Here is a 15,084-nt window from a genome sequence, read left to right as displayed (position 1 = left end):
CACTTCTGGCTGCTAAGGACATCATTCTGTACTAAAACTCATAGAGTGCACTCACTTGATCCCCACAAATCTCCATGGCACTCTACACTGTGCGACTGCTCTGCAGTGAATCCTTCTTTCAAGCACTTAGAAAATCAGGAGAAACAACTCCTCCATGAAAATAATGGTAAACCCTCACATTTTACACAGAATTTCTTAGTTGAAGTTGAAGTGTCCCATGGGAGTAATTCTGTTGGTACAGCTATAAGACAAAGGGTACAGAAAGCAGGAGGCCATCAGAAATAAAAAACGTGTCTTACCACAAAGTTCTTCAAGGCTAATTGACATGTCACTGCTATTCTCACTTCTATAAAAAGTGACAGAATTATCCTGAATTGGGGATTTTTTTTTTTTTATTTTATTTTTTAAGTTAATAAGGATAAAGGTTTCAAAGTTATCAACTGTATTTTAAGACACACTGGGCCCTTACTGCAAAGCCCTGCCAGGTAAAAACAAACAAACAAAAACAAATGAATAAATAAATAGACAAACAAACAGAAAAAGTAATTTCTTAGATTAAGTACGCAATTACAAGTGGTCAACCAGCAAGCATATATAGGTGAAAGCTGTGTCACAATAACATACTGCAGAGAAATATTTTGGATGTGCATCCCAAGAGCTTTCTGGTTTAAGAGCTATGGGTTTCTCTTTCTGTTGTTGTTCAGTAGTCAAAAGACAGAAAATCTCCTGAGATCATCTATGTTCAGTCAAATTACAACATAAATATAACACCCCCAGTGTCCCCTATTCCAGTTGAACACTATGTAATTTTAAAAAAAATGGTTAACTTCAGTATTAAAGTCTAGAAATTGCAGGTTCTGTATAACTAGCTACCTTACGGTTATGTTCTTCATGCACAGTGTAAATTTTCCCTATGCCATTCAAGAAATAACTATGTTAAACAATGCTATTAAGTTGGCAAGGTTAGGCACTCGAGATTTAAAAAGTCAGAGGCAGAACATAAAGCTGTCCTCTCTGCGTGTATGCGTGGGGTTAGAGTCTTTAACTACACGGACCAATTTTATCCAAGCATTTCCTGTCCCCTTCTACTCAGGTCAGGTCCAAACATGGAAGTGGTTTAAGTCCAGGGGAATTTGAAGGTAATTCTCAGCACCAGCCTTTGTTAAAACAGTGGCTGGGGGGGAATTCTCTGGGACATTTCCATTCGGACAGACTTGATGCCTGTTGGAGCGACCTGGGCTACCCTCAAAAACACAAAACACAAAGCCAGAAACAACTCACAAATATGATGTCCCTTTCCTTATAAGACAGCACAGAAATGGAGGAGTGTGACTTTCCACTTCCCTGCCTTTTTTTTGGATGGAAAGAGTTTAGTTATTGTCCATAGGTACCCAGATCTCTAACTACAACTCTGTGTGACCCCAAGAAACAATACTAGCCGGGGAAAGCAAGGAGTGATGTACTGCCATAATGGGAACTAGCGACACAGAAAAATATAAGACATCTTGTCTATGCTTTGAAACCCCTGAAGACTTTGTCATTTTGAGTTACAAGACTTGAATCAAGTCTTGCAGCACTCTGACACTCAAACTGTAGTCAGGTACTTGCTTTATAATATTTCATCAAAAATACATTAAAGGCAGTGGATTATATATACATTTTAAAATAGAAAATACATATAGAAGTTTTAGACTATTTTAGGACTGTAGAAAGCATGAGTTCTACCTGCATTATTTTTTAATTCATACAATTAACTCGCTGGGTAGTGTCTTGCTAGATTGAATGGCATGAAGTCAGCAGAGGATGCTCAGGGAAAGCAGATGGCCCTTAAGTAAACAACTCTGGGGAAGATCTTAATTGGGAAATTCCTATCTGTTGGGCTCCAGTCATGCTAGCAGGCTGGCTTTTCTCAGGTTTCAGCCCATTATGAAAATAGCATTAAGCAGTGTGAAAGACCTCTGATAGAGCAAAGGGAGCAATGAGACAGCTGGAATCCCTTTCTCTCACAGACCAGCATCTGTGGGTTCAGCATGGTACAGATCTCGACCAAAACTGGCCAAAAAATGTCCAAATTCAGTTACGATCCAGCTGGACAGGCCTGGTGACGGTCTCTCTGATGGCTTTGATGGTTAAGCAGTACTTTGCTGTGAAGACACTGCTTTTGAGCTGTTGGTGGTTGATTTCCAGGGACAGAGGCTTCACAGGTGCTGAAGCCAGCTGGGCGAGCTGATCAACAGAGTGCTTTCACACTGAGACCACAGCTAAAAACAATCCCACCTCACCTCAAGGTAGCAGAAGTGGCAAATGAGTCATGAGAAAACTTCAAAGGGCCTAAAAGAAGTTTAAAGTGCATCTTCCCTTGTACCCAAGAGCTGTGGATACAGTTTCACTGTAAGTTAAACTTTTATTTGATGTAAAGGATACCCAGCTGCATAAGATATTTTGCTATCTATTACCTAGTGTCTCAGACAAGGGTGCTAATCTATGGTAAAATGCTGTGCAAATACTGCCATTAACATAAATATAGTTCCCCCCAAAAAATTTAAAATATGCTAGGGAAAAGCTTTGCTCTTCAAAGAATTTCTAGCCATTTCATAAAAAGAAATAAAAATTTAAAGCAATGTAAAAGGAATATCAGAATTTTTAAGTTTCAAGAGTTTCTATTTCTAGTAAGTTTTAGGTTAAAAAAAGAAAGATGAATGTAATGGAATAGCTATTTTTTTCCTATGCAATCTGTCTGGAAAAGATAATGAATTCCTAGGCTTTGAACGTACACAATTATTTTAAATAACCATACTTGATTTTTATCTGATAAACTGAGATTAAAAAAAGGTAAAATTCATTAACCTAACAGAAGTCTAATCTGATGCATTCACAACAAGCAAAGTCTCATGAACACTTTATACTAGATTTGATGTAAATGTTATGCAAAATGAAAAAGTGATGAATAATTCGCTTCATTCATTATGAAACAATGATTTTTAACCTCAGGCTCATGATTTGAGGTCATCCTTAGTTTTTGTGGTGGTCTCCTCTGAAAGCGTATCCGTATCAAGGCTATCTTGTACATCTGCTGACGTGCTATTTGAACAATTCTCAGTGTCACATAAATCTTTCTCTACAACACTTGGATGACTTCCGGAGTCACTGTCCATACTTTCATCCTCTTTTTTTGAATGAGGAGCATCCTCCTTTTTGTCTGAAGTATCATGAGTTTCTTCTGGTTTTGAAAGCTGACTAGTATCAGGATCACTGTTCTTTTCACTGCTGTTTTGCTTAAGAGCATCACAGTTCATTTCTTGTTCATCCTGCTCATTTTCTTCTCCACTTTTTGTGAGTTCTGCCTTTCTTTCTTCAGTTGCTTTACTAGTTGAGCTTCCACTCGTGGATGTACTCTTAGGCTCTTTCGGCTTCTTATGCTTAGAAATGTAACTACTGTGAATAGAAATAGGAGATGCTGGTTTTTTACTTGTTTTGTTTCCCTCCGACTTCTGCTTTTTTGGGGGTCCCCAGATAAAATGCTCTGATGGTGTGTAATGTTGCTGGGCAAATCTCAGGAGTTTTCTCCTTTCTCTTCGGTCTCTAATAGTATACACAAAATATTCTAGAGCACTTTGCTTAATATTGGGAATGGTATCTTCGACAAGAGCTTCATGGAGAATAAATTTTACCAGGGGAGATTTGAAACTCTCATATCCAAGTTCACCAAGACTTTTCAGAATTCGAGTGATTCTCAAGTAGTTGTGTTGAGACCTTTGGAAGAAAAGGTTGAAATAATTCCATTGAACCAGAAAAGAAAATCCTTACAGAACTGGAACTGCAATTCCTCACTCATTTTTAATCATTCAAGACATGTACTTCAAGGATTCTGTACTTTAATTTCTCACAGCTGATGAAGCTTGCTAGTACCTTCTTTGTGAGGATGTTGGAAGTGAAAATTAGTGTCTGCAAAAGGCACTGAGGCAGTAGATGAAAGAAAAGCACTGTGTACCAATTTTGATTCCTTCTACTGTATATATTTTTCCAAGGAGAAAGCAGTCATTTTTATAAAACATTTTTCTTGTAGTGTATTGTAGTCATACAGCTACAGAACATGATTCACTAGACTACACCTTAGCCATTTAGAAGCTGTGTCTCCACTCTAAGCTAGCTACCTACATTACTTAGACAGACAGTCCTGAGAGGCAAAACGGGCACCCCTGGAGAGCAAGTCCTTCTATCATAACATATATCTAAGATAAATGGAATGAGTTATCTTCTGGAAGTTTTTCTGAAATACTATTTCTTCATGAAGTATGCCTAGGTGAATAGTGAAACCGAAATGTCTGAATTTCAGATGGCCAAACTTAAGTAAAGAGAGTCTCAGTTCCTGATTTAAACTAGCATAGCTGCTCACTGATATTATTTATAGTGAGTAGCTACACACATATAGTCACACACACTTATATCATTACTATATATAATAATAATAATAATAATATAGTAATTACAATGTAAGAATGTGCAGTGCCTTTCATTTGGGCCTCCTGAAACTGTCTTTTATCTATGGCCTGAGCCTGAGTACATACCTGTCAATTAGCTCATAATATTCGAGTGAAATTAGTGGTTACTTTCATTATTCATTCACATTTAGTCATTAGCAATTCTACCTTAAGTAACAAGTTTTTGTTTGTTTTCTTGCAGTATTTTTGTTTTGTCCAATCTTTAGCTCTACGGTCAGAGGTATTACAAAAGTGATTACAAGATTTGAAGAGAAATTTTGATACAACTGCATTGGACAAAAATTCAGCGCAAACTCAAGCTCCCCACAATGCCAAAGGATGATGACAGATGGCATTTTGCTGAAAGCTGGGGGTAAAGTTTGACTTAATAAATGTCTAAACCTCTCCAGTTAGGCACTGCTGTTAAAAAGTATTAAATCCAACACGGATCATGTTTGGAGAAGGGAGGGAAATCTTTATTACTTAGCTTCTATACAGCTGTGGAGAACTTGATTTTTCTCAAGAAGAAACGTGATTACAAAATAAGCATCTCATTCCTCGTAATTGAGAAGCAGTGCTTTGGGATCAAGTGACAATGCTCTCAGTAGCAAGACAGACAAATTAGTTTGGAATTGTGATCTTCTTCAGCACCATCTGAAGTTGTATTTGTGGGGAATTCACTGATGTCACTTAGACTGCTAACGGGTGAGAAGCACAATCAAAAAAAGGGGAAGGAAGAACATCCACATACTGACACAAACCAGTTACAGACTATTTCTATTCTTTGGAAAATACATCTTCCTTTCCCTAGGAAACAAAAGGCTAAAGAGATTCTATGGCAATTCTAGAGTGTTGAGTGGATGTCATTACTTACTCATTCAAATGCTGAAATCTTTCTTGCCAGTTAGCAGCTCGGGCTACGTTTCCAGTTTTATCAATTAGTTTTATTCCAAAAAACTCCAACATCATTTTGTAAGCCAAAAGGAATCTTCTAATTGCTTCCTTTGTTTTCTTGAACTCCTAATAAACAAAGAATATATCCAAAATTCTTAGTGGCACTGAAGCAAGAACTTCTGCATCGCATAAAACAACTCCACATAACAAAAAGTAGTTAGGTATCAATATTAATGTGGTTTGTTTTAAGCTCAACTTGTATTACCTCAATTTCATATGTAGTTAATTCTTTAGCATAGAAGTTCAGACCTTGTTCCCTCAGTGGGAAAAGCCTGTTTAAAAGAAAAAGCACATTACAATTTCCAGCATATAAACACTGAATCAATGCAATGCTTTGAAACAGAAAAAGGTAGTAAGTGACCAACCACTGTATGTAAGTGTGGTTATGTTCCAGTTTCTCATAGTCTCCTTTCCATTTATTTAGGACTTCTTCAATGTAAACCCCTGCATAAAAATAATTGGGAAACTGTTAAGTAGCCATCAACATCAGCTTTCAGCTACATGAAGTACATGCCATATTAACACAGTGACAAAATACAAACTTTTTTCTTTCACATCCTATGTAAAATAAGGTCTGTTGCAAACGTTAATTTTAAATTAAAAATAATTTAGTTACTGAATCTTAATTAAAGACAAGAGTTTCATCAAATTTCAATACAAACAAAATCAACTGACTTATACCAAGGTACTTACCCGTAGAGGGTATGCAACAATAACCTCTGAAAAATACGCTTTTCTGAACATCTCATGTCCTAGATTCCTTTAGCACATATTGACAAATCACTTATGCAAAATACTAAAACACAATCACCTGCCATTTCTTTAACATGAGAAAGCTCTGCATATATATTGCCTTAGTATTACACAGTCTCAACACTTCAATAGATCTTTTATTCCAGGAATCCTTCCAGCTATAAATAATAACAAGATTTGAAAATATTTTGCAATTATCTGTGGCCAAAAGAATTGATGTATTGAGTATTTTCTGCTATGAGTCCAACCTTGGGGCCAAGCTCAACAAATGGGAATTTCAGCTTTTAGTAGTCTCAAAACAGTTGTGGGTTTTAGTCAGTTTCTCTCAGAAAGACAGTGAGAGAAAAAGGAGACAAAGCACACACAAAAGAAATCATTCTTTGCACTGAGACCATTCAGTCGTGGGCCAGGGCATCTCTTTTCCAGGCACCGTACAAATACACAAGAGGAGGTTACTTGCTCCAAAAGCTACACAATCTCTTTCCATGAACACACAACATTAGCCTATTTCTGCTCAGAAACCAACAATATTTTACCACCGCAGCACGGCCTCTCCCAAAGTCAAATAGCACAGCGGCAGCCCAAAAAGCTCAAAGCCCCATGTAAATAGTCTCCTGTTGTACATGACATGTTGTACAACTCTATTCCTGCCCAGTGAAAATTTCTACCTCAGTCCCGGTGACAAGAGCTCACCTGCTGCTTTTCTTCATACAATGGAGAAAGAAGCCAGTCAAAGGGGTTGCCAAGAACATGTGATTTACAGCGCATGCAAGGCTGGAAAAGGCTAACCTTCTGGAATACCTCCTGGCTAACCTTCTGGAATACCTCCTTATTTTTTTGCCTTTTAAAGGATTCCCCCCACCCCAAACCTTTTCAGGCTTTCAGTTTCAGGTTCACATGGTCCTCAGTACCTTTATCTTTCTTTCAGTTCTCTGCGTAATGCTTTCTCTGTTACTAGTAACTCACAGATTCAACTCCTCTTGCCAAGCTAAAAACAGTCTTTAATATTTGCTTGTGGATATCTAGATAAAGCTCAAGATAATTAAAACAGAAGCCTTATCTTTCTTTCGCGTTACCTGATTTATCTTCTTGATTGCTGAGGTTATTATCACTATCTTGCCTTTAAGCAGCTGTTACTTCCAACCTTCCAGGCTATATTGATGTCTTTACACCATTCTGTATAATATTCCATCTGAATTTTGATGTTTTGCACCTCAACATCCTTTTTACCAGCCTTGAAAAGTACACTGCTGACACACTTGTATCTACCCTGAATGCTGCTGCTAAGATCATGTTTCTACACTACACCTTTTTTTTAAAAACACTGACTTTTTTGCTTTGTGTTCTTCCATTGTGAAGCCCTTTTCTGTAACATCAAAGAAAGACTACATGCCTTCATTTTCAAAGTCTTTTGTGACCCGCCCCACCCCACCTTGTCACAACCCATGCGCTGCCATGAGACTGATGCCTGCCTCTGGCCAGCCCTCAACCGCAGCCTCCACTTCTCATTTCTTCTGTATTCAAATATACACTCTTGTATTTCCTCCCAAGCTGTCCTCGTGCCAAGAGGATCTGTCTGCAAACACCCTCAAAGTAACCTCCGCCTCATTCTTTCAAAACTCTCAAAAGAGTATTTTTGATTGCAATTTTTTTTTTTTGTCAATGGCTAAGCTCTCATGTGCCAAGACTCCTGTCTATCATTCTAACCACTACTGTTTTATTGTCCCCTTCTGCTTCTCCATCTGTCTGCAGTCAAAGCATGAGAGACAAGAGGATAGCAAACTCTCTAGAGCCAGGTTTGTCATCTTTCAGCTCTTTCAGTATTCATGCAGAACCTTGCATGTGAGGGTCCTGCTTCATTACCAGAACCACCAGGGGCTTTGATTATTATAACAATGATAATAAAATAATTTCTCACACATGAGGAAGTGACAGTGCATTCATTTTCCCCTCACACAGTGCTAGGAATAACACCCTGATCCCTGCCACTCCTTTTCAAGCGCCAGGAGTTTGCAAAGCATGGTGGAACAACTTTATCTTTGTTTAATAAAAGGCAGTGCCACTGCTCTAAATCAGTTGTGTAAACAACACCTTATACTACATCATTCTGAAAAATGCAAAACTTTGGCTTAAGCACAACTCGCTTATCAACATGTTAATTGATAAGCAACAGAGGAGGTTTAAATCACACTAAATATAGCCATACACCTCTAATTTGTCAGCACGGTAATTATCACTACAGTTTCGCTTTGTTACTATAAGCGTTGAACATTCTTCTGTTATCACTACTATTGTCCCAGATTACTCACCATCGGGCTTAAAAGGGATTTTGTTTTTGTAAAAGCGGAGATTGCACAAGTCATTTTGGTATCGAAGATCCTTAAAGTTCTGCTGAAAGAAAGAAAACAGGACATTATCACCCTACAAAACAAAACAGAAAACACAAACAAAACAAAACAACCCACACTACAGAGAATACCCACAAAGTAACATTGTGCTCTCTGACCAATTTGAGGACAAAAATATTTCAACATTTTAGGAAAACTGGAAGTCACATGCATAAAGATTCAGCCCAGGTAAAACACTTTAAGGATGTGCCAGTTCCTTCTGACTGGTGCCTTCTACCAAGTCAGAGCTGCAAGCATAGCAGCACCCAGACTTTGGTCTCAAGGAATTTCCAAGAGACAAATAATATCAAGTCCAAACTTTATCCACCCTTATCAGCATTCAAGGCACACATATTTTCCTGGGCTCCTGCCATTATTCCCAGGCTTACACACCTCATGTGCTTGCATTTACATCTAGGATGAGAAGATGTTTCACCCCTCTCCTGCTAGTTTCACCCCTTTCCCGCTTAAATACATCGGACCTTTGCAACAGCTTTTTGATTACACTAATTCCTCATATTTATTAGGCACCATAAAGTTTAGGAATCTTTAGGTTGTGTGCTGCTCTCTACTAAACGGGGAATTTTAAAGCATAAAATATTCTTACTGGATACTGGTGTCGGTACTTGTATAAATCTCTTGCTGCATAGAAGCTTCTCTTTGGCTTGGCTGTCAGCTCAGTTCCATCACTGCTCTGAAACATTTAAAAAATAGATAATAACCATAAACAAACACACTAAATACTGAACCTGGGTAATATCAAAATAATTATTTTTCATAATGGATTTCAGCAATGTAAACATACACAAGTAGATGTATTTGCCTGCTGCCTGGTCAAACACCAGGCATCTCCCTGTCGCATACTTCACACCACATACTTTGAACCTAAATCAAAAGAACCAACCAACCACAACAAAAACCACAACAAAACTCAGCAAAACCCAAAAGTATGGCTATGAGGCATCCTTCCAATGAGGCTGAATTTAAACCAACAAGTTTACTGTCATTTCCAAATGTCAGACTTTGAAGTTAACCAGGAAGTGCCAACAGAAGACAAAATAAGTAATTGAACGTGAAAGTACAGAGACACTTTGGAAACCATACTATCTGCAAATACTATCTGTCGTGTGCATGTTGTGTTAACTGCTATCACTAACGTCCTATGGAAGAAAATGAATAGTCATAGACAAGCTAACTTGCAGTTCAAATACCTTCTTGAACCATTTTCTATTATTCATTTGTCAGAACTTAAATCCTAGCAAGAAATACCACTAAACACCAAAAAAAAAAAACCACTCACATAGAGAAAATATACTCATAGGAGATCCTGTACTGAACCCCAGACGCTTTGAAGCTATGACCTGAAACAACCAGAGTGTATCAAGGGCAGTGGAAACAATCCCACTGACTTGACAGCACACTTGAAAAGCCTGCACTTATTGAGGAAAATGAAGTAGTAGTCTAGAGAGAATTCAGCTTGCTAGCGACCACTTCATGTTCTTCAACATTTCTTCATGCCTGTACCGTAACTAAGAGTTTTGTACGGGTTAGTTCACTAAAATAAGTCTCAACTCTAAAACCAGTGACCAAATGAGGGAACTCCTTGCACTATACATACAATGGGCTGAAGTGAAGTCGAAAAGGGGGAAATTCCCTGTGACTGCACTGGACATTCCCCTTTATAGCTGCACATCCTGCTGCTTATTAAGATGATGTTATTGGCGAGCAAGCACCTGTCCTGGAGCATCCTTTCGCAAGGCTATCTCTGACCACACCTACAGGCAAAGCAGGCTGCCCTGAGCACGCCGTCCCTCCTGCGTGAGGTACCCGGCAGCACCAGGCTTTAGTTATCTATTGCCATACATCATGCAGAAGCGGATAAAACACTTACACCTATTTAATTTTGCACTATGGCAGTGTCTGAACCAAATACAAATGAGGTACATCCAGCAGGCTAAAACCTGGCCCCAGCTGGTCCCCCATGCCTTGATTCCTAAATTCCGTGAGATTATTGCCAAAGCAGCCCTGTAAACGCTTCAGGGCCAGCAGTTTCGGCAGAGCACCCCTTTATACGCTTTGGGGCCAGCATTTTGGGCCGAGCAACCCCCGGGGGCCAGCACTGAGCGCTCCCCAGCAGGCTGGGGAGCCCCCCCCGCTGCCCTGCCCGGCCTCAGCTCCTCCACCCCCGGGGCTCACGGGCTGCCGAGGCCCGGCCGAGCCCTTCCCGGGGAGGGAGCGGGGCGGGCGGTACCTGCTCGGGGCTGGCGGTGTCGGCCTCGGCCCGCTCCGCGTCCCCCGGCGGCTCCCGGGGCCGGCCGTCAGCGGGCGGCTCCTCGGCGGCTCCCCCGGCCGCGCCCGCCCCTTCCAGGGGCCGCGGGTCCCCGGCGGGCTCCGGCGGCGGCTCGGGCTCCGAGTCGGTCTCCCAGGTGGAGTCGCAGTCCTCCACCGTGGTGGGCTCCTTGAAGCTGACGCCGCTCAGCAGGCTGCCCATCGGGCAGGGCAGGGCAGGGCAGGGCAGGGCGAGGCGAAGGCAGGGCCCGCCGCCACCGCCACCGCCGCCTCCGCCGCCTCCCGGGGGCCGAGGGCTGCGAGCGGCCGGCGGCTGCCTACGGCTGCGGCATGGCGGGGCGGGGAGGCGGCGGCGGCGGCTGCATGGCGGCGGCCGAGGCTGCTCCGCTGCCGCCCGGCCACAGCCCACGGGCGGGCGCGGGGCGGAGCTGCGGGCACCGGGCGCAGCGCGGCTCGGAGGGGCCGGCAGCCCCCGGGAGGGGATGGGAGGCGGGGAGCAGGCAGAAGATGGCAGCCCCCTGCCTCCCAGCCCCCTGCCTCCCGTCCCCTGATCAGCACGCTGCGAGCACACTGGGAGGGGAGGAAGGAGAGGGAGTGGGAGCTGGTGAGGGCCTGGAGCACACACAGGTCCTGTGAGGAGCGGCTGAGGGAACTGGGGGTGTTTAGTCTGGAGAAGAGGAGGCTCAGGGGAGACCTCATTGCTCTCTCTGCCTGAAAGGAAGGTGTGGGGAGCTGGGGGTCGGCCTCTTCTGGCAGATAACCAGCGCTAGGACTAGAGGAAACAGCCTCAAATTGCACCAGGGGAGGTTCAGGTTGGAAATGAGGAGATGTTTCTGCACAGAAAGAGCAGTTAGTCATTGGGATGGGTTGCCCAGGGAGGTGGTGGAGTCACCGTCCTTGGGGGTGTTCCAGGAAAGGTTGGACGTGGTGCTTAGGGACATGGCTTGGTATTGGTGGTAGGGGATGGTTGGACCAGATAATCTTGGAGGTCTTTTCCTACCTTAATGATCCCATACCTGGGGAGATGGGACTGGAGGGGGCAACAGCAGGATGCCTAGCTACTTTCAGCTGCTCCTAAAATCCCCTCAAGTCTGGGGGAGAAGCTGGCATGGATTTGGCAGGGACAATGGCAGTGTATTTTGTATGTGGCTAGAGCAAGTTTTTGGGATAGAAACACTGGCTGGAGTGAAGACCTGATGAAGGCTTAGCACATTGTTTCCAGTGGCTGCCCACACCCTCAGGATTAACTTCATGCCTAACCAAGATTATCAGGCTTTGGTTCACACTCGTGGAACTCTGCCTTCACTGAAGACAGCTCTGTGGTGTCTGCTATATTGACTGCTCCTATAGAGATGCACAACGATCAAGCCATCTTACGTCTTCTTGGTGAACCACACCACTTTTAGCTCCTCCCTGTAAATTAGTTCCCCTGTTCCCTCACTCATTTTTGTGCCTTTTCTTCTGCTGCTGCCTCAGTGTTTTATCACCCTCATAAAAGCGCAGGTACCAACATTTCAGTTGCATTTCAGGATCATCACTGTAGAGGTGAAATCATCTATGTAGTCTTGTTTCATACTATGCTCTTTATTAACTTAAAGATTGCTTTAACTTAGGATACCAGAGCATTGTGTTTACGTGCTCTCACACATAAAACCTTCAGGTCCATTCCAAGTATGTGACCTGTACATATTGACATAAAGCAAAGCAAACTACTGGAAATACCCTAGGGTATTTCAGGCCTTGTTTTCGGCAAGCGTATTTGTAGTTGCAGTTCACCCAGATGCAGATACAGCTGTAAGGCCAACCTATAAGCCTGTCCTACAGCTCAGTCTGCCTCAGAAGCCCAGGTTTCTGCCTCCCTTCCACCACTACCTGCCCAATTCTCCTCCTCTCCTAACCTTCATGAAGCACCTTCAGTCCTTCCAACACCCCTTAGTCACTGTTATGCCAGCTGCTGCCTTCTTCAAGATTTCTGGAACCAATTTGTCTTGACTGCCTGCTGATTTGCCGCTTCCACTGACCAACATCAGCTGGTTCCAGTAGAGCCCAGCTCTGCTTCCCTTCCTCTTACGGCTTTTATCAATACTCCCCTACATTGACTGAGTTTATACTAGGGACAGCAGAGCATCAAAAGCCTGCCTTGCATATTCATCAAAAACAAGGTGAAGATTTTGATTAGCTTGCATGGCAATTAATTCTACCAAAAAAATAAAAAAAAAAGAAAGCTCGCTCTTGTGCAAATAATTACACCTTAATACAGAGAGCTCAGTTATACCCGAAGAGCAAAGCTGTCAGGCAAATCTCATTGCAGAGTTTTAGGAGGATTTTTTCAAGGATCTTGAACTCAGGCCACTGATAAGGATTGGGAGTTAAATTAATTGACTTGGTGTTGCTGTGGGAGAGTGTGCAGCAAACAGAAGACTGCTTTGACTTGCTTACAGTAACTGTGCCATTGAGGTGATGTGTTGGAGTTCCATGAAGTACTGCAGTGTATTTTTGGAGCTTCTTAAGGGTTATTGGCTGGGTATACCATATTGCTTGCAGTCGACACAAGAGGTGACAGAAGTGAGGCTGGCTGAAGCCTGATCACCTGGTGGTGGAGCAGCAGGGTTGAACATATTTTCCGAGCCAACCAGAGATGTCGTAAGGCATTAGTCACTGCTATAAATGAGTTATTATCAGCAGGTAGGCTAAAAGAGCTCTCAAATTAGAAACTGAATTGAGTGATTGTTGGTATGGCACTCAAAAAAAAAAAAAAAATCATTTTGAAGTGGCATCTTCCAAATGTTTCAAATACCTATCCAATTTCTGTTTTAGCTGGAGTCAACTCTCAAATAATTCTCATCCTTTAGCTTATCATTGGACAGTGGCTAGTTTCTAAGTGAGCTTGTTCAGGAAAGGAAGATTGAACAGCTCTTACGTACATTAACATCCAGCAAGAATCACGAGTTGGACAAAGATGGGGCATCTGGTTTGGGGCCCGGCTGTACTGTTATGCAGCTGAACGAGAAATAAAGGTTTTCTTCCCTGAATGAGTCATTTCCTATTTTTGTCATCAGTTCCTCGCAACCATCTCTCAGCTGCCCAGAGAGATGTGGTTTGAAGTCTCTGAGATAACTATACTCTAAGCTTTGGATGTGGTGGAGCAGATCTGTACTTTGCCAGGTTTGTACATTTTCCCCCTGATTAATGTCTTCTTTCACAGTTTCAGCTGATTGCTGGTTCCAGTTGTGATCTACAGGCAGACGGGATTCATGAAAAAAATTCAGCACCTTACATAGCTTCTTAGGGTGGTATGTGAGAGCTTAAACAGATCCTCACAGAACACATCTTTATAAAAAAAAAAATAATTTTAGTTATCTCACAGTCGTAATTGGCAGTCATTTTAAGAAGGTGGTGAATTTTTGGCACTTGAGTTCACCAAAGTATTCCAGTACAAGAGTAGATTGCTAAGTGCTGAAGCCAGGGAGACCTGTTTCAATCAAGCAGTCTGAGTTCAGCATAACACGGGCCAGAGAAGTGCTTATCCCAGCTATTTTCAAAGAAAGACAGGAGACCTGGAGAACTGCAGGCTGCTATTACATCAAATACTGACTGTCATAAACTGATAAAGAAACATACATATCCTGGTTAGACACATTTATATAAATTTTTGAACAAAATAGATAAGCCTTTTTTTTTTTCTTCTGTGAGGACACAATTTTGTAAGGAAGTCAAAAAAGATACCACATCGTTTTCTGGAAGCTAATGCTGTGTGTATATCATCGTGATAACCGTACAATTTTATTAAAAAATAAATGTTAGATAACACTTCAACATTATCTTGGGAGTATGTTTTAAACAGGATACCAGAATGGTCAATTAACAACTGCGGAGAGTCTTACCAATCTACTACCAAGGTGATAGAAAAATGTGAAGGATTATTAAAAGATATGGGTAGACTAAAAGCCACTTTGATAAATGGAAGATGGGGGCAAAATAAATAACATTGGTAAAACAAAACACTCGAGGTAATATAAGACAACTCGTAGCAGATACTTAAACATACAAAGGTAGATTTTAGAAATGCAGAAAGGCAGCAACACAGCAGAAATATTTGGGAGTTACAGTATTATTAACATACGTTTAGATAGGGGTCTGGATGTATTTGGACTCCAACATGTATTTGGCAAGGGTCCGAAGCCAGACAGGTATGACAATGGCTTGTATGCAACAGATGG

The 15,084-nt window shown here is 41.8% G+C and overlaps 1 protein-coding gene across 1 annotated transcript; it reads right to left on the bottom strand.

Moving 5' to 3' along the window:
- Window positions 1–457: 457 nt before the first annotated feature.
- OGFRL1 (opioid growth factor receptor like 1) lies at window positions 458–11,129 on the bottom strand. Its single transcript, XM_084284025.1, has 7 exons — window positions 10,827–11,129; window positions 9,183–9,269; window positions 8,498–8,579; window positions 5,801–5,879; window positions 5,641–5,707; window positions 5,356–5,501; window positions 458–3,753 (listed from the first exon to the last, which is right to left on the bottom strand). Exons 1-7 carry the CDS (start codon window positions 11,064–11,066, stop codon window positions 2,994–2,996), a joined length of 1,461 nt encoding a protein of 486 aa, XP_084140151.1. The 5' UTR covers window positions 11,067–11,129; the 3' UTR covers window positions 458–2,993.
- Window positions 11,130–15,084: the final 3,955 nt, after the last annotated feature.

Source organism: Netta rufina, assembly GCF_964035555.1.
Source record: "Netta rufina genome assembly, chromosome: 3".
Taxonomy (NCBI): domain Eukaryota; kingdom Metazoa; phylum Chordata; class Aves; order Anseriformes; family Anatidae; genus Netta; species Netta rufina.
The sequence above is the reverse complement of the archived record's forward strand: the minus strand, read 5'-3'. Positions and strand labels throughout refer to the sequence as shown.